The sequence below is a fragment of the Ammodytes marinus genome, assembly GCF_949987685.1.
Source record: "Ammodytes marinus genome assembly, chromosome: 19".
NCBI classification, from domain to species: domain Eukaryota; kingdom Metazoa; phylum Chordata; class Actinopteri; order Uranoscopiformes; family Ammodytidae; genus Ammodytes; species Ammodytes marinus.
In genome coordinates this window covers 4,606,202-4,626,538 of record NC_137223.1, presented here as the reverse complement: position 1 = coordinate 4,626,538, position 20,337 = coordinate 4,606,202, and the positions used below count along the sequence as shown (strand labels likewise).

At 39.5% G+C, this 20,337-nt stretch overlaps 1 protein-coding gene across 2 annotated transcripts in view; it reads right to left on the bottom strand.

The window, feature by feature from the left end:
* Window positions 1-1,642: 1,642 nt before the first annotated feature.
* The window catches only part of epha7 (eph receptor A7), a 105,783-nt gene continuing 87,088 nt past the window's right edge, over window positions 1,643-20,337 (bottom strand). The window contains exons 9-16 of one of the 2 annotated variants that reach the window (XM_080048005.1): window positions 18,124-18,249; window positions 17,422-17,607; window positions 16,220-16,281; window positions 14,048-14,257; window positions 12,792-12,941; window positions 7,520-7,713; window positions 6,224-6,379; window positions 1,643-5,602 (exon numbers count right to left, since the gene is read on the bottom strand). In XM_080048005.1, the coding sequence (XP_079904131.1) occupies window positions 5,488-5,602; window positions 6,224-6,379; window positions 7,520-7,713; window positions 12,792-12,941; window positions 14,048-14,257; window positions 16,220-16,281; window positions 17,422-17,607; window positions 18,124-18,249 (1,199 nt within the window). In that variant the 3' untranslated portion in view covers window positions 1,643-5,487. The remainder of the gene's footprint in view (window positions 5,603-6,223; window positions 6,380-7,519; window positions 7,714-12,791; window positions 12,942-14,047; window positions 14,258-16,219; window positions 16,282-17,421; window positions 17,608-18,123; window positions 18,250-20,337) is intronic. The other variant, XM_080048006.1, reaches the window with a different exon arrangement.

The following is a 20,337-nucleotide window of genomic DNA, read 5'->3' as shown; positions in this document are numbered from 1 at the left end:
TGTGATGCCTATACAGTATATGCTGTATCTGTATAGGCATGTAGGGAAGAATCCCAGCATGCACTAGGGCAATATTTATCATTATTTGTGTTCTTGCAGTGTCACTGCTGTAATTGTGTTTCACATGGATGTTGTCACCTGGGATCTTCATTATTGGGAGCTGTTGCTAACAATAATAGCATACCTTACACATATTCCACATGTGAAATTATACTTGGCACATTTAGTTTTATGGAGTACATTTAACTGGATGGACAATTTCCTTTAGGCTTATCATTGTGGGCGGCAGTGGCAAAGTGGGTAGGGAGATCGCCTCTGGAGTGCAGGGTAGGAGGTTCGATCCCCCGTCTCCCTGCCACATGTAGAAGTGTCCCTGAGCAAGACACTGAACCCCAAATTGCTCCCGATGGTTCAGAGAGCACCTTGCATGGCAGCTACTGCCATCGGTGTATTAATGGGTGAATGTGGTAAGATATGTAAAGCACTTTGGGGCTGAGAAAATCAGCTACAAGGCGCTATATAAGTCAAGTCCATTTACCATTGTATACAGTCTATACTTACTGTATACTAATATATAGTACTCAAGTGACAAGTCTCCATTACAATGTCAAAGTTACCGGCCACTGTTCAAAAGTTTTGGTTATGTCTCAGTCAAATGAAGCACAAGCTGCAGTGTTGGACTTATGGACTCTGTCATAAAACGGTTAGCACAAAGTTATCCATGAACATGATCTTATAAATGAACAGATCTGTAATGTGACTCATGTTGCTGTATTAACGCTTTATTAAGGCTGCTTGAGCAAATGGTATGCTATAATTATGTGACATCAGACCAGACTCTGCCTTTTTGAAGAACATTTTTTTTGTCTAAGTCTGACATAAATGTAACCTGGAAAGATTTGCTCAGCCTGTTGGTTTGGACATGATCCATTGAAGCTCATTAACTATGTTTGGAGCTACCAATCAAATCGTACTATCTGATAGTGCTATCCAATTGCATGCAGTAGTATTTGAAATGCATGTGTTGGTCCCGCCCCTTGAGTTGGGAAGGTCTATTGCTCATTGCCAGACCCTACATCATCCTAGATGTGGGTCTGGATTTCCAGGCTAACTTAAATGTTCATATGTGGTTCAAACTCAAACTAGACTCAAATTGTATATAAAGCTTTAGTCAACATGGATTAAAGGCATACTAATCATAACACTCTGAGAGTCAACTATTGACGTGGTTAGTATACACAAATGTTCGACCAAGCATTTGCTGGATATGGGATATAGATTAGTATGCTTTTAATATATGAATGATTAAAGAAACACTAATGTGTTTGCCTAAATTAAAAGGAGAATATCTTTCATTTGGTGTCTTTTTGGAAGACTAAAATGTCCAGAGGTAACATTTGATACCAAATTAGAAAGATGCATGTGATAAAATGTGACCAAAACCCACATGGAGGTTGAATTAATAAAATAACTGATCAAATAAAGACACACCCAGAGTATGAAAAACCACTGCAAAGGAGACTCAAAACTTCTATAGAGATTGTATTATATTTCCAAAAATATATGTACAGTCTATTACAAAGGTTACAAAGCAAAAAGAATTGTCTATGTAACAAGAAATTGTCTAGTTAATTAAATGATTTTACAGTTCCGCTGTTGGGGAAAATACTTTTTGAAACCAGTGAATATTCTCAATACTTTCATCACAGAAAAAATAAATAATAATAAATTGACAAAATTTGTACAACAAACTACAAGGCAAAAATCAAAACAATGTCTAAGTAAAAGATGGAAAATCCAATCAGCCGTCTTTGGTCCTAAATGAAAAACATTATGTACAACCAAAACCTTTATAGTGGGTGACAATAATTCCTCTGTGAGATAGAAAAATATAGTGCATTTTCAATGTATTCAGAGCTTTTTCTACTGAGTAAATGTGTAAAAAAACAATATAAATAAAAATGTACAAGTTTTACAATTAGAACATATACAAAGATTCCCCACCCCTCAAATCTCGGCTCTTTTTTTTCTGACACAATCAACAGTGCTGCACTCTTTGGAATTATCCACCGCCTTTGTCAAAAAGCGGTGAACACACATTTCCAACTGCTGAAGCCCAAAATATTTGAAAAAATAACTTCATACTCTATTTGCTATTTCCTGATTCCAACCAAGCCTCTACATCCTGCAGGTATATGTTTTTTTTTTTCGTAACATTTTCATTGTTTTTGTCACAAACAAACATTTTTTTTTCTTTTTTTCTTGTAGTGGAGCAACCTGAAGTTTAAAATGTGGACGAAACAGACAGTAAAGTGACTTTTTAGTTGGTGAAGGTTACAGGTGAGTTTGGACGTTTGTATCGATTGTATCCTGTAGCCTTAATCTCAATTTGGCTCAAACTGTGGTTTCCCCCTAGCACAGGAAATAGGGAAGAGGAGAGGCATTCTACCCCAGGGTGTGTATGAGGCCTTCAGGGGCCCGCTTATAAAATCAGAGAGGGGAGTGGGGTGAGGGGGGTGAAAGAGGGAGTGCTGCCTGTGAACTGGGGAGTTTTGTGCTGACTGAATGACTTTATGCCGGTATTCAATTCAAAGGTTTGGCCAAGGCCCAATTGCTGAGCTCTGCTGTATGGATAAAAGGGATGTGTGTGTGTGTGTGTGTGTGTGTGTGTGTGTGTGTGTGTGTGTGTGTGTGTGTGTGTGCGTGTGCTTGTGTTAGAGCTGGTCAGGGCTCATTCCTGGTGTCTCCACACAAAGGTTAGTCCCACAGTGCAAATGGATCCAAGCGTGCATCCAAACTAAGCTAGATCAATCTGAAAACACAGTTTACATGCATCCACATTAGCTTCCAGGCAATTTCCGTATATATCTCTGTGCTAAGGCCATGTCCACATATACACCGATATAAAAAAAAAAAATGCATCCCTCATGAAAATGGCCTCAGTCTCCCGAGTCTCAACTAGTTAAACGTCCTGGGGTCTGTGATCATTTATACAGTGTGTTAATACAGATAAACCCAAATGTTAATGACTTTAAGTTACTTTCTTTCTCTCCTGTTGTCAGGCAATGGAACAAGTATTAAAAAGCAATTTGATTGGTGTTCATTAATATTAATTTTTTAATGGCAGGAAGTTATTACGTTTTTTTATATAACAGACATACATACATACAGATTAATATGCACGTCTGTATTGTGTGTATACATGTTGGTGAGGTCTGCACAACTACGTGTGTGCAGACATTACGTGCTGAAAAATGTGCATGGACATCTGTTTTTAGGACTATATAGCTAACCTTTTATAGAGGTGACAGACTTCATCCAGGCAGGCTTTTACATCCACTTGTCTTTTTGAAAATGTCAGACCCCACGAACACCTTTTCAAAAGGCTTCACACATGCTTTAGTCTGGACAGAGAGAGAGGGCCAAAGCACAGAGAGAGTTAAAGATGTGTTTTCAAATGTAGCTGGCTTAATGTGGATGCATGAGACAATGCACAGACAAAGAGAAAAAGCTACTAATGCTTTTCGCTGCTTGTCAAGTGAGCTCACGGTTTTCCTGATGTGGCTTATGCTCTCACGTATGCAACCGTAGATTAAATAATAGTTGTAGTGTGTGACAGTGGCTTTTAAAATACAGACTCATCCCCTCAACCAGTAACATAAGTTCTATTCCTTTCTCTTCTCGCTCGTCTTTACATGCCCACTGAATGCATTTTTCTTTATCAAAGAATATTGCATTAAGAACCTGCTCAACACCAACAACATTATCTTTGTTTGCATTGAAGGTGGGGACAGATGGCAGCGAATAGGTTGATTGGCGTTTTACACTTTTCCTCTGCAAAGCCCTAACCCTAACCCTCTGACCCTAACCCTCCCATAGAAAGCCCGTACGGAAGCAAATAGGGTCGACTTTAAAGAGGGAGTTTTCATCTACGCCTGAGGGGATAGTGGTATGGCATGGATAGACAAGGGGACCTGCATGTGGGGACGCTGTGGTTTAAGACGACCCGTGCCTGACTCGAAAAGGTACATTCCCTTTCCCTTCTAGTGATGTCCAAAGGGGTTTTTCTTAGTCTTAGATACGTGATGAGACCTAGCACCTTGACAAAAAAATAGTTAGCTGAGGAACCGTTTTCTACCCGGTAATTATTGCTCTGTTATAAAGTACATCGCTCCTTCGCTAACCGTGTCACTCGTGGCATTAAAAACCGTGTAACCGTGCATTTCATTTTTCACCAGTTCCGAGTTGCCAGATAAAAAGACATCGCACTACAAGGAAACCAAAAGAAGAAGAAGAAGAAAAAGAAAATAGGGAGCTTGTCCACCCTTTTTTAAATGAACGTCAGAAAAGCGTTTCCATTGAAGTGCCTAAAATAGTGGCAATACTTAAATCCAACACATTTTTAAGGCAGTTTTACATCTACATCTTTCTTTGATCCACCCCATTAAAACATTGTAGTTGCAGTTAAAACAATGCACCAAAACAAAACAGTGTGCAACATTTTTTGGGCAAAATGATGGCCAAGGCCATTTTGCTGTGGCTTCAGTTTCAATACACTCTTAGCAAATAGCGCTGCGGCATTCTTATTCAATAACCAAGCATTCTGTATTTCCTGTAGTGAACACAAGACAAAGGATATTGCTACTCTTGATATAAAAGTCTGGTAGAGAACAATCTCTTCTCGCTTTTCAGATTCTTCGTTCGATTCCTTGATTACAAATGTTGAAAGGTCAAGTCAAAACCCCCCCCCACGCCTGTAATCTGCAGACATTGTGTGAGGATGCCTTATATGACGTGGACGTCTCACAAGTCACTGCTAAGCTGTTTTAAACTGTCCAGCATGTCATCACCAAGAAGTACCGTTTAAAGCTCCCTCTGTGTTTGGATAAAACAGTTTACCCTGTTGTCACATAGTCCAAATTTAAAAAAATAAATAAAAAAAAAGTTTTATGTCACTGTGTGTGGAACAGAAAAGACAATTAACACATTAGAAAAAAAAGTGAAACCTCCGCTAGCAGACACAAGTTTGTGTTTTCGTTCTTTCCCAAAGGAAATCCATAGCCGTGGTATGTGCACTTTAAAATCCTTTCTTAAGTTAAAAGAAATGTACCGAAAGCGTCTAAACTCCTTTTTCCTACGCGCCATTTTGATATGTGGTCGAGTTCATAAGCGCTTCTAAAAAAAACATACAATAAAATAAAAAATAAAATAGGAAGTCGTCTCGTCCAGGTAGTTATTTTCATGCCCCTCTTCTCCTTCTCTTTAGTGCCCCCTTTGTAGAGGTCCTTCGCTGAGGAACAAAAAGGAATGATTTCACTCCAGACCCACAGGCCCGGAAGATTCAGACATAACACGTCCGTTTTACTGTGCCGTTTAATCCGGGAGGTTAAGTACTCCCAGTCACTGCTCCAGAATCAGTTCTGTATTTGTGTTGTCTTTGCCTGGGCCTGTTCTGATACGGCCCTCCCTGTTCTTATGCAAGTTCCGTCACACTTGAACCCCTGTGCCGTGGAGATGCAACATATGGGCTCTGGTTGTCTGTATGCTGCTCATGATCTTTTTCTGATGGCCCACTAACGTGATCCCCAAGCTCATCACGTCCCTGCAAAAAAAAAGACATGACAACACATCAATCTAAATGCACGCACCCCGACTATTAACAGCAAAAGGGCACAAGTGAGATTTACCAGCCTTGACTTTTTCATTATATAGAGTAAGTCAGGCACATGCAGAGATACTGTAGGATACCCAAGGAGGGGTTGAGCCCTTGTGTGCCCCCAGAGTCCATCGTGAGGAGATATTCACTGATTTTGACATAAAGTGATTTGACATCAAGTGTTTTCCAGAATCGCCGAAACACTGTGGCCTCTTACTAAGATATGTTAAGGCATAGGAATAAAACAGGCTAATATGAAGCAGTTTCAGATTTAGAAAAAGAAAAACCTGGTGTTCTCTTCAGTGCTGATAAGTAAAAGCCCAGGCAACCATTAAAAAAATGTACTGTAAGTTTGAGAAACCCATAAACCCCTTGCATTGGATTGAAGTCAACCAACCTTCTATAGACCTACATTAATGCAAAAAAAGTGACAAGTAAAATTTGTGTCAAGTTCTGGTAAGGATAAAGTGAAGTGTAGGGTGAGATCACAGTCTAAATGTGGTAAGAGTTAATAATCTCTACTGATGCCTGACCACTGGGAGGAGGAGGGCTTTATCTCTTACTCACTCGATTGACATCCTGGCCACAGATTCCAGGGAACTGTAGCCAGCTGCTGTGAAGTTGTCTCTGTATCGGTCCATCTTGATGGCCTCCAGCCACTCTCCCACGGAGCGGAAGGCAGTGAAGTCTGGTGTGCTCTGATCTAACAGCGGACTAATTGGTCTGTGGGATGAGCACAGAAAAGATGTGTACAATGTCTTTTAATGTGAAAAAGCAAAAAACATTTCGGCTGAAAACACAATCGGGCAGCAGGCGAGACAAAGTGAGGACCAGAGACTTCCAGTGGTGCAGTAAATTGCGAGAAATGGCAACAACAAAAAAACGAGCTTATTGGAGGCTTCAATCGATAATGAATTAACAAAACATATGTGGGATGTAAAGTTTCTGCTTTGATACTTGTATTCAGTCTGAATACATTAACCACATACAGTTCATATATTTAAATGTATATTTATAAAGTGCTTTTGAACCATTCTGTAACCTCTGAGACTCGATTTCACCTCAGGAAAAGTTATGTTCCTGACTGCGAATAGAATTCATTTGACAAATGTCAGCATGAGGGTCTGGAGTTCCCACTGCACTTTTAAAGTACCAGGAACTCATTATAGAGATTGATTTAATAGCCCTGCTATTGACCATAAAGCCATGGAAGCTGCTTTGGTGGGTATCGATCCCCCAGATTTATCTTTCATCATGTGAACTACAGAAGCTAAATCATCCAGACTGGACACATTGGATCCACTAATGTGCTAAAATGAAAGGTAAAAATTCTTAAAGCCAGCCATATGTTAAAAGAATGATTCTTTAAGCCCCTATCTCACTGGGCTGCGACTGTTTGCGACACAAAATTGCGAGAAAATATGCGAACTAGCGACAATTTTTCACTTGCAGGCTAACAGAGTTGGTACTCACGACACGTTTGCGAATGTCCTGGCCAAAACTTGCCGGGAGCTCACATTTATGTCTTGCGAACGTCTGGCGAGCGTTGCACAAACGGGATGTCAATCTAATTTTTGTCTCAAATCAGTCGCAATTTAGTTTCATATGTTGTTAAAACCCTTTGCAAAGTTGTCTCACAGTTCTCGCACTTTCTGACTCGCAGAAACTAAATTGAGAGGGGTTTGTGACACGTTCGAGACACCTGTGACCACTCTGAGACTATTTTGAGAGTAGATTTGTCGCACACATTTTTTGAACATGTTCAAAATTCAGGCGACAAGACTGCGAAGCTCTGCGACTCCAACTTGTCGCAAACAGTCGCAGCCCAGTGAGATACGGCCTTTAGGGATTTGATTTGCTCACCTTGTACACGTGCCCAGTGGGGTTTTCAAGGTGTTGGGGTTGCGGATCATCTTGTCGAGGATGCCCACTATCTGGTCAAATTTGGGCCGTTCGGCTCTGTCTTTCTGCCAGCAGTCCAGCATTAGCTGATGCATGCCAGGCGGACAGTCCATGGGGGCAGGAAGACGGTAGCCCTCCTCTATGGCCTTTATGACCTGAACAATGTAACAACATAAGGAGTTATTAGTAACATCATTTAGTATCATCAAAATCCCCAAACACATTTGGTATCAGCCTTTAGTAACCCCTTAAACCCCAACCCTGACCCACAACTAGTTACCCGTTAGTATCAGCTTGTACAAACAGTCCAACCGTAATCGGATTCCTTATTAAAATTGAGAATGAAGCCCAATTCCACTGAGCTGTATACCAAAATGCCTCCCTAATAGTTAACAACTTCCTTATATGGAAAGAAAGCCGCTGAGATCCTCCTGCTGTATCTGTCTCTGCCAGAGCTATCAATGATGTCCATTTAAATATGTGACACTTGTCTGCTAAAAACACTGCCTGAAATATACTTTTTGCAGGGGGCCACTTTACCAAGTTTACTTTTTATATCCAAGTCAATTGACTCAAGGAGAGTACTACTACACCAGTATGACTGTGTGTGAATGAATAGAACCTGGATCCCTGTAAAGTTGAACAGTTGAATACGTTGCTGAAGACTCTTGTTGCATTGGCCTTTAACACAAGTTGAGACTTTGACACTCCTAACTTTTTTTTCATGTATCTTATATGTTATTTTGTATTGTATCTTGTACACATGGTATCTGCACATTTTTAAAGTTCAAATTTAAAGACATTTAAGACCTTTTTAAGACCTCTAAAATGAAAAAATAATACCAATACCGCGGTAACAGAAATCGACAAACTACACTACAGTATACTCCGTAAAGGGTTACATTAAATCTGACTAACACATATTCAATGCACTTTAGCTAACAACTGCTGTCTAATTACAGAAAATAAAACATTTTCAGCAGTCTGAATGAAGACAATGTCCCCCCGCACTTACCATCAAATACATATAAGAGATCACTGTAAAGGCAACCTGAAAACCCATCATTACCACATTTTCAACCAATTATAGAACTGTATCAATTGGTTTACATTTTCTGATTAATCGAGTAACAAGAACAGTTTAATCAATTTAGAAAATATGTGTTAGGTGCAGCATACAATATTTTAATTAGGCTAAATTAAAAATGGGATATTTTTTGGGGAAGAATAATCCGAATGTTCTTCATATTTTAATTCCTTATTCAATAAATAACAAACTTAGTCCATTAACTTTTTTTTCAGAACTTATGGCAGAAACTATTTAAAAATTGGTTCCACAGGTCAAGGGAGGTTTTTGCAATTTCAAAATCGTATGTGTATGTTGGCCTAGCCACCTGTAGATTTACATCCATGCTCACGGGACCTGCGGTAATTTGGGCAAAGTAATTTGTTCTTCATACAGTATTGTTGCAGGCATTCAGGTTAATAAACCGCGGGTAATAGGGTTGTACCGATTGGCAAAGGAAACGTAGGTTACTATCTGCGATTGATGGGAGGGTCGGCAATAGCTTTTATCTAGCCGTCAGAAAGGGAGTACAGAGTGGAGAGAAAGAAAGCGACGGAAAGAGAGACAATCAGTGAGATAGAGACCGCGTCTCACTCCATGAGCTCACGCTAAGTCAACGCGACCTGAATGAGCTGAATGAACGTCTGATGAGCAGCTATTTATAAATATAGATAAATAAACATGTTTACTAAACACAATCAACGTCTTGTGTGATTTGCGACAGTAGCCTACCTATATCATCAGCGGGTGGGTGATTGCGCACCTACAAGCAGCGGCAGTGTGTGGTCGCGGGGTGAAAAAAGCCAGCCAGTCGTCCTCCCTCCACCTCTCACTGAATTTATAATAGCTTGGCATGCATTCCGCCCGATTCCGCCGCGTTCTTCTCTCCTTTTTTGCTCTACCGCGGCCGACTTCAAATTCGAAAGCAGGGAACACACATTCTTCTTCTACGTTTTAAATGCGGTACCCAGCCTCACACGGCCGTACTGCCTCTAGCGTATGTGTCGGACTTGCCGGATATCTTTGAAGTATATAAAACACCGATAAAATAAAAACATAGAAATCTAACAATTAAACTAGAAAACTAGAAAGAAACAAATAAGGCAAGCTCGTTAATTCTGCCCCCGATTAAATTTAATGCCGCCCACCCAATAATTCCAGACTTTTTAAGACATTTAAGGCCTTGAATATTGAAACTTAAATTTAATGACTTTTAATGCTTTTCAAGATCCGCGGCAACCCTGCTTGTACAGCACTTTGGTCAACTGACGTTGTTTTTAAATGTGCTATAGAAATCATTTTGACTTTGACTTTTACTACTACTTGTCCTTAAAGAGCCAACGTGGACACTTTCACAGGCTCTTTGTGAAGTCTGAAGACATATCACCCACCCTTCACCGGTGAGAATATGAAGGTGCATTGAACTCTGAGATCCTATCTAGTATAAATGTGCAAACATTTTTGAAATAAGTTCATCATAGCCTGAGAAAAGGCAGAAAGAGTGTTTTATGGTCTCACTGTCTAACCCTACATTTTACTAGTGTGACATCACTAGTAAAATGTAGGGTTACTGATCCTGAAAAGCTGATGCATTGATTGAAAAAGCAATGAAAAAATATCTAGTCCCTTTAATTAGTTCTAAATGCTAGAGCTGAGGCATTTCACTCATAATGAGATGGCCTCATATTAAAAACCATCCAAATCTCTCTCCACTGGCTGACTGCAAGTTTTAGAATTGATCTCATTATTTAGCTGATAACCTTTAAAGCACCACCGTGTCAAGTTTCTTGTTACACAGTAGACAATTAGCATACATTATATGCCACAGTGTAGATTAAGTTGTGCGCCTGAGCATAATTTCCCAACATTTTACCTTGCATCAAAATAAAAAGCATTATTTATACAGCAGTGGTGAACAATACAAGCTATCTTTCCACAGAGCATTTAAACTGCATCTATTGTTACAGTTTAGCAAGGAGTAGATTCAAAAGTCACTGCCATAGTAGGTGCGCTGTGTACCTTTCTGCATATGTTTATCAGCTATTCCTGTCAGGACTCCTCAGACAAGAATGAGTCATGGAGGGAAAAGGTGTCAAAACAATGAAACTGTTGAGGTAAAAATGCAAATAATGTTGTTCCTCCATTCCCCCAGAAGGATTTTTCGCTGACATTTTGACAAAGCGCTAACATTTTTGACGTTGATGTCTGTCAAGTAGCAAATCGTTTGAAAACACCACATTGCTCCCACTTCAATGCACCCGGCCGGCATGTTTAGCATTTTTCTATCATCTGATTGGTCAATCCACAGGCCCTCTGGAGAATTGTAATTATGATTAGCCCCTGATGCTGTGGGGTGCTTAACATTGGGCACTATATAGGAATGTAAAAGGCCATGGAGCTAACCCGTCTTCAACCCATCAATCAAAATGTGTCAAATGTCCGACTAAAAGTGAATGACTTCAAGTGGTTCTGGCGCAGTGGGACCTACCTAAGTGGGAGTTGACAGGAAAAGTAGGCAACTGCACTCAGAGAACTGGGTGAGTCAATCATTATAGCAATTTGTGAAAAAGAAGTGAGGGTACATGTGTTCTTTGAATAGCAAAAGGGAAGAACATACCAGGAGTCAGATCCTAATGGTATGTCAGGATTGGTGATAATCATCAATACCCATCTGAATTTTCAGAAATAATTATTGCTATGTCCCCGACTTAGAATTTCCCCAGTCGACTACCATAGGCAATCAGAAAAGTGCATTAGTTTTAGATATTACAGTGGAAAACAGCGATTAAGATAACTTAAAATGGAGCTTTTGGTAAACGCCCTCCAGTGTGGATCTTTGAACACTCATGTTACTCAGGCTTGCCGCCTAGACAGGGGAATTCATTGTTGTCAATGCAACGTCGCTTCACTACAACATTACCACACCAAAGCGAGGAGAATCGATACATTGCACACACACACACATATGAATCAACTTTAGTTTTTTGCTTGCTCAATAAAATGTTCACGCTCGCAATGTTCTTCTATGGTGTTTGACGTGACACATTATCGCCATCTACTGGCCTGGCACGGATTACGTCACCGTTTTGCTTTTATCCTGTTTTATTGTAATGCACACTGAAAAAAATAAATGCTCAACTTGAAGAATCTACATCGACTGATGATTTGAATCATTTACTTTGAGGGGGCAGTCCTAGAAACATTATTTATGTACAGCACCTAATATAGTATATAATATATCTTCAAATCCTAGCTATCTACTAGGCTATAAGTGCCACTGCGAACTACTGGCTTGGCATGTGTACTACAGCAATTTTGGCCTGTTTCTGAAACCGTATGCATGATGAAAGTTTAAAAAAAATTGAGTCTGAACGTGCAAACTTTTGAAATCGTTAAGTTAAAACCTTCCTGTTTTCAGCATTGACTGTTGTCGTATTAACATGGCCTAAAGGCAATGCAAACGGGTGCAAAATATGAAAAGGTCGCTCGCTGTGTGATCGGTTCAACTCTTGTACTTACAATGGTTCACATTACCATAAGTCATTAAACACATTCTAAAAGACATTTGGAACAAACGCATAACGCATGATGCATTTCTTTAATATCTTAAATACCAGCATCAAATCCATGTTCTCTGGAATACAGTGTCCAATTGCAGGGCTGTTTCTCCTTTTAAAAGGATTCATACTGCATGATTATAGCCAGACTTCTTGAACTAATTAAGCCCCAAGGTTACAGTCCCCATCGAACTGTTCTCATGGGGTCCTCCAAGAAACCCCTCAAAGAAGAACCGGAAACTGAGTGTTTCGTCTGTTATTTTATTCTATGTTTTAGTGAAATTAAATTAATTAAATCAAGGATAATTAGAGATGAATCTGGGGATAATCTTGGAATAATCTAGTAGCTCTCACAGATTGGAAGTAACGCATTACCTCAACTGTACCAGCACTCTTTATACTCTCTATTTGTGACCAATAACAATGGAAGAAATAGTAAAAAAAATGCCTAGTACAACTTTCTCACAGCCCAAGGTGACAAATGACTTGTTTGACCAACAGTCCAATAACAAAATCACTTCCATCATTTCTTGGTTATGAGTTAGTCCATCAGACGAAACCTATTGTGTTATTAAATTGAATGGTAGTTTTACATCAGGTAGTAACTCACGTCTTGATTGGACATATCCCAGTAAGGCCGCTCCCCGTAGGACATGACCTCCCACATCACCACGCCGTAGCTCCACACGTCACTGGCCGACGTGAATTTACGATACTGTATAGCTTCTGGCGCCGTCCATCGAACGGGTATTTTGCCGCCCTATTCACGAAAAAATGAAAGTCAGTGGCTGGAGTGAAGACCAAAATACATTATATCCTGCATCTAAAACATAAGTTAGAAAGAGCATTTACAATCACATGCAGTGTCAACATTTTAAATGAACAAAATAGTAAGTTTTTGAAGGTTTTCGGCAAACATAAGCAAACTCTCTGGCACTCTTTGTGGATTTACAGGATGTAACGTATGACTTAACCGTTGGTAAAACATTTGTTTATGCTTTATAGATCCATTTTTCATTAATAAGAATAAACTTGCGTAATATCCCATTGACACTGCTGTTTGGCAATTTTGTTTTAAATTACAGACTTTATGGGGTTACTGAAAATGAATTAATATTTATCAATGCAAAATGAATGGATTATTAATAAGTTAAAAAAAAACTCTTTATGAATGCCTTAGAAGGGCCGGAAATTGACACACACATTTTGTGTCTTCAACCAACAGCCCAGACTGACAAATATTCAATTTACAATGATATTAAAACAAAGAGACACATAAAACCTGAGAAGTCATAACGTGGTAATGTGAAAGCCATTTTCCCCTGAAACTTGACTCAGGAATAATTAATAAGAAATTAAATGAAAAGAAAAGTTGTTCCTTACTAATTGCTTAAACTCTAAATCATTTATTAAATTAGTATTAAACAATTCATTTAGCATAAGAGAGAGAGAGAGAGAGGGAGAGAGAGAGAAATAAATAAATCATGAATAAATAATCAATCTTGTCCATATATATATTTATATATTAGATATTATTATGTACATCTGTTTGTTATGCTATTTTGTTACATTCACACATTGCTCTGACGTTCCATTTTGTTGTAATATTTGTAATTCTGTAATGCTTTGGCAACACTGTTTGTTTACAACTACTGTATAGTCATGCTAATAAAGCTTCTTTGAATTGAGAGAGAGAGAGAGAGAGAGAGAGAGAGAGAGAGAGAGAGAGAGAGAGAGAGAGAGAGAGAGAGAGAGAGAGAGAGAGAGAGAGAGAGAGAGAGAGAGAGAGAGAGAGAGAGAGAGAGAGAGAGAGAGAGAGAGAGAGAGAGAGAGAGAGAGAGAGAGCACAAGCTTGAATTGACTCACAGTGGTGGTGTATACAGCCTCTGGGTCGTCGTCTATCACCCTGGACAGGCCGAAGTCAGACACTTTGCACACCAGGTTGCTGTTGACCAGGATGTTGCGTGCGGCCAGGTCTCTGTGGACATATCCCATGTCAGAGAGGTACCTCATCCCCGCCGCTATGCCCCGCAGCATGCCCACCAACTGGATGACTGTGAACTGCCCATCGTGTTTCTATAGAGAGAGAAAACACAGGCAGAGGTGCAATGTTACTAAATACATTTTCTTCAATTACTGTACTTAAGTTAACCTGGAAATCTAGACCCATAATATCTAGAACGATAGAGGGTCTGGCCACGATCAATAGACCTTTCCAACTCAAGGGGCGGCACCTACGCGTGCATTTCAAATGCCAATGCACGCAATTGGATAGCACTACGACCAATCAGAGCAATGAACTAGCGGGTTGAATGTTAAATTAAACTTTTGCCGTGGTCGGTCGGCAAAACAGAACATTCCTCTTACTTGCTAATGAAAGATTTCAGTGCCGACTTCCAAATCGCTAAGTGTCGAGGCCAAAGCCGTCTCAAACTCAAACAACATATCCATAGCCATATCTGTTTACTATCACGGTTTCGGCAGTGCATGATGCATCGCACTGTCGTCATCCGGTTACGTCCGCCCCAGAGCACCATACATAGGGCTCTGGCCCGCCCATATCAGAAAGAACGATTTAATTGGTAGCTCAGGATTTCTTGACATATTAAATGAGCTTCAATGGAGAGTGTCCAGACCAACAGGCGCAGCAAATTTAATTTGCCAGCGCCTAGCGGCAGGTCTGGATTTGCAGGCTATACTTATGTACAATGTTAAAGCACTTTTACTCTACTTGAATATTGTATTTTCATGAAAAACTTGCAAATCCATGAAGAATAGTCAATACAGACAATGATAATAAAAATAGTTATTAGGAATGGTGTTAAAAAATGAAAGTGTAAATAAATAGATACATCTATTGCATCATGAGTCTGATGGATGTAGGCACAACAATCAATATATGAATACAAATGAATACATACATAAATCCACAGTGAACATCAAATGTATTTGTAGTCCCATACAGCTCAATACAGGATACTTTAATATTTTCAAAATAAGATACTTTTGTCCTTTAACTTGTAATAGGTGACTTGTAACTTGTAATGGGAGTTATTTATCTAGTAAGGTCTCTCTACTCTTCACACCATGATCAGTCATAATGCACTATCTATTAAAGGTAGGGCATTATGGAACACACTACCCCCAACTATAAGGGAACGTCCCACTCTGGCCACCTTTAAGAGCCAAGTAAAGGTATGGCTAAGAACTAACCAAAGGTGCAACCACCTCTAAATGTATTTATTTGTATATTTGTTTAACCTACTAATCCTACTAATTAATTATCCTGTTTAACTTTTCTTTCTTTCTGTTTCTCCATATTTGTATATAGCAAATGTTTCTATTGTATATCTTTGTCATTTTTATTGTAACATCAACCTGCCTAATGGACTACAGATGGAAATGAGCCCCCGAGCTACACTCTGGCATTTGTACGTGTACTGCTGTACATGTTCATTAATGTGCATTGTCCTGAAACAAACAAACAAATAAATAAATAAACACCACTGCAGGTCAGCCATCTCCACTGACCATGAAGAGAATGTAGGTCACGACACTGCAGTAGCTAGCTCTCTCTAGCACGAGATATATGATATTTATGTGATGCACCGATCCTACTGCAGACTGCCTACTGCTGTCTGCGACGACTTCCAGCTAAATGCAATTTAAAAAAGTTAGGAAGTATAATGCTGCTGTGAGTATCTGAAGTTGAGTTTAGTTTAGTTTTCATTTGTGCAGATAAACAAGATTAAAATGGCAAAAAAGATGCACTTAGACATTTCATGAATGCACTGGTGGGAGAAAAGAAACCCCGAAGATCTTATAAAGGATGCCCACCTAACATTAAAATACAAAACAAGGTAAACAAGGTAAAGAAATAAAAAATTAAAATTAAAATATAAAACAACAACTACAAAATCATGTAAATTCTTTTTAAATACAGGCCAGTTTAAGTACATATGGTCAAAAGCAAAATAAAGAAGTAACTAACAAGCATAAAAGACGCAGAAGTAAGCTTGAAAAGGTGGCACTACTCACCCTGAGGAAAGCGTCCAATGAGCCGTTCTCCATGTATTCGATGACGATCATCACTGGTTTTCCTGTAGGGAGAAAAGAAAATTAATTAATACCTGGATTTGATTGATTGATTGATTGAATTTCTTTATTTTGAACTAAAATAATAATAATAATAATAATAATAATAATAATAATAATAATAATAATAATAATAATAATAATAATAATAATGATAATAATAATAAATAGTAATAGATGAATGAATAAAAAACTAAATGCAAAAAAATTAAATACCTGGATTTGGTCTGCTTTAGATAATGCCTCACAATAAACAAAACTGCTTCCAGGTTATTTATAGTTGTGTGTGTTTCATTGGCTTTTAATTTGAAAGTTACCATCTGCTCCTTTTTATTACAGAGTCTAAATGAGAACATGTTTAAAAGTGGGGAGGGGGGGGGAGTGGGCTAATTTAATCAGATATAATGTCACTTTTAAATACGGCACTTTTTATCTTCCAAAGCCGAGAGCACGAGCATGACACCGTTCTGATGGGGATTATTAAACTGTCTCATGGCATTCACAGCAGGGTCCCTCCCCCACCCCCTCCGTGTGTTCCCATTTTTCTTTTTTTAATAAACTGTGTTTGACATTAGGGGTCAATTTAGGCCCAGGCCGCCATGTCAAACATTGTTGATTTATTTTAAGACTGTTAAGTTTTTTTTAAACAGTATATTTTTTTCTATGTTACTTAATATTTTTCAGTTTTAAATTGATAAATACATAATTCAAAACAAATCGATAAACTCTGTAATTTAATTGAAAACCAAGCAAGTGGACACATACCCTATACGTTTCAAATCACATACTCTTTCTTTTTACTACACTACATACATACTAAAGTACAGAAGAGTTTAAGGGCCACAGAAGAGATAAAAAAATCAGATAATGAAGTTATTTTTTCACTATGTCAAGAAATGTCAAGAATAAAGACGAATACTCCAAAATGCTATTGGAGCTAGTGGGGCAGTTATGTATTTTCAGCATACTACAGTTGACATGCATGTATTGGGACATCCTAAATCCTTTTTCTGGCATACTAAATTGTATGGAAGTATGGGGAATTGGAATGCAGGGATAATCCCATTTATTTCATATAGATGTCGCAATCGCAAATACTGCGCACAAACACTTTATGTTTTTCAATTTCAATTTTTCCAGTTTACCTCTGGTCACCACTCCCTCCAGATGAACCACGTTGGGATGGTCAAACTGTCCCATGATGCTGGCCTCGCACAGGAACTCGCGCCGCTGCTTCTCCGTGTAGCCCACTTTCAACGTCTTGATGGCCACGGAGGCGTCTCTCTTCCCAGGCAGCTTCAGGCGGCCGCTGCACACCTCCCCGAACTCTCCTGAGTGGGGGATTAAAAACCAGTGAGTGAAGGGGTGGGTTGGTTAAAAAAAAAGAAAAAAAAAATCCCAGCACTTCACAATGACAAATGTATTAGTGCATTTTTGAGTCAAAGCAGCTGTGTGCAAGGGTTGGAATACAAATTGGGAGCAGGGAACATCTTGCTTGTTATATTCCCGGGGGAGTGTAAACTGAGACCCTATAATAAGACATGCTTTAGAGATGCATAGACACTGTCATTGACTGCCTCTGTGAGAGAAAAAAACCCCATGTGGCAGCAATTTTTTTTCAGCTGTGGGGAATCTTGAGCGATCTTGGACACGGCCCACACACATTAATTGCAATGAACTTTTTCCCCCCCTTTTTTGAAGATTGCACTATCAATATACAATGCATAGAGAGCTGTGTCCCTGTTCAAGGTGTAAATATTGAGCTGTCAGCGTGATGTATGATAGCTGGGAGGGGACTAAATAGCAGAGAGCTGGAGAGAGACAGACACAGGAAGAGGGGGTCTTACCTGCTCCAATAACCCGCTCGATTTTGATGCAAGAGGCGTCCAGCTCCTTGGCAAATTGATGGACAGCCCTGCTTGGGTCCTCGTAGGTTTCGGGGTCAATGTAGGTCTTGGAGCCTGGAAATTTAACTGTAGAAAGGTAAGAGGATTACTGTTACGTTATTTAAATATGCACACTGGCACACCAGCAGGTCTCTTGACAGGCAAAACCGATTACAAAGACCAGTGATTCAGAGGGGAATTGCTCAGCAGTCAGTGGCCGGTATCAAAAGACTTTTTTCACACGAGGAAAATGTAATCAGAAATGGAAAGGTAAATATTTGAGTAACCCAGGCACAGTGCTGTCAAGAGGGCTGTTGGTTCCCTGTTCACATCCCCGGCAGCTTAGAATACCTTACTGAATAATGGTCGTTAGATTGTAGCTGATTTAGTCCCTCCATTAGTCAGATTTCAGGTATTCAGCGGTCCATACACCAACCAGGGAACATAGATTCTCATTTACAAATAACAATGTGTGATATTCTTGAAACATCGTTACAACTGCCACCACTACTGAAGGTAAGATGAGATAAGATCAAATTGTATTTGTCAGCTCACACGGAAAATTGTTAAAGGCCTATTTCACCGGTGGGAATATGAAGGTGTATTGAATTCTGAGATCCTATGTAGTATAAATGAGCAAAAAAAAATTAAATTGGTTCATCACTGTCTAACCCTACATTTCTCTTTCTGTGACATCACAGAAAGAGAAATGTAGGGTTAGACAGTGAGACGCAGCACAAGTACAGTGGCGGTAGGCAATGTTTTAAGACAGGTAAAGCTCCTAAGAAGCCATTGAGATTCTGACCCACAATCCAGTGCACACCGCTGGGAGTGACGTCACATCGACGGAGCCTCCTTGTGAAAACAACCGGGGATGTGACAGATATAAAAGCAAGAGGCAAGATCAAGGCGCAATGGTACAATGAAATACATATGTATGTCCCAATTGTATTCTTACTGCATGCTTACAAGATAATTTTTATGATCAGCTGTAGTATGTAGAATAGGAAAATAAGCGGTATGCCATTTGGAACACAGGGCAAGTGGCAGCTTGTGCTGAATTGGACAAAAATTCCTCAATGCAGTCTTAAAATATAGTGTTCACAAGATGTGAGGTCACAGTGACCTTGAGCTTTTGTGCAAACTTTGAAGAAAATCCCTTAAAGCGTTCTTTACATAGTGCATTCACAATACGGCCTTTACGGATATTGCTGGTACAGAGGCATAGGAAAAATAAGGTAGGATGCAAAGATGCAAACATTTTGAATCATAAAATATGTAACATCAAAAGAGATGCCTCAGAGAAGCATTTTGGTATTTTCCTTAACATTTAGTTGATGCTTATATATATATATATATGGATTGTATGTATTTATAAATGGACCTTGAGTCTCCTCCATAAAGCTGATTATGGGATTCCAAATAGCATCGACATGGTAAGAGTCCATGAAGTGAGAGTGGAAACAGAAAGCAGTTAATAAGTAAAACAAACAAGGTTAGAGAAAGGCCAGAGATGTGGTAGGTGGTAACCACTTTGCACAGCACTTCAAATTAACAGTAAATTGCGATATTATGCAGTGTTAAGTGAGCGGTGCACCCCTCATGGGCGCCATTACACTGTGCATTTTAAATTCTGCTGATAACAATATAACCTGTCAAGTTTAACATTTAATGAGAGAATACACTGGACCAAAATGCAACAGGAGAACTAGCTAGCTCATACAGCTAGGAGGGACACTTAGCCCACTCTCTGCATGGAGGTAAAGGCGCGGTGGCCCATCCGACAGTGTAAATACAACACATGCATTATGCTCCAGAGAAGGGACACACAGACAGCCACCACCACTTGCTACCCATAATTGATTGGTCCATCTGAGATGTCAGTGGATCTGATAGGGGGATGTCTCATCGAGATTTCCTCGCCCTACGCTACATGTCAGACAAATTGGGTCTACGTGGTGGATGTATACGCGCAAATCTAGCATTCTGGCAGCCTCTTGGTTATTTGATATTGCTTGGTGGATCCTTCCATTACGTCTAACTCTAACCTTGTTTGTATTGTTTTTATTTTGCAGTTAGGGGCCTGCAAGTGAGAACCTGAAAATGGATCTGTCAGATACTTAGGACAAGCCAACTTGGGCTCACCCCAGCACTGCCTATGCTTTAAGCCCTATA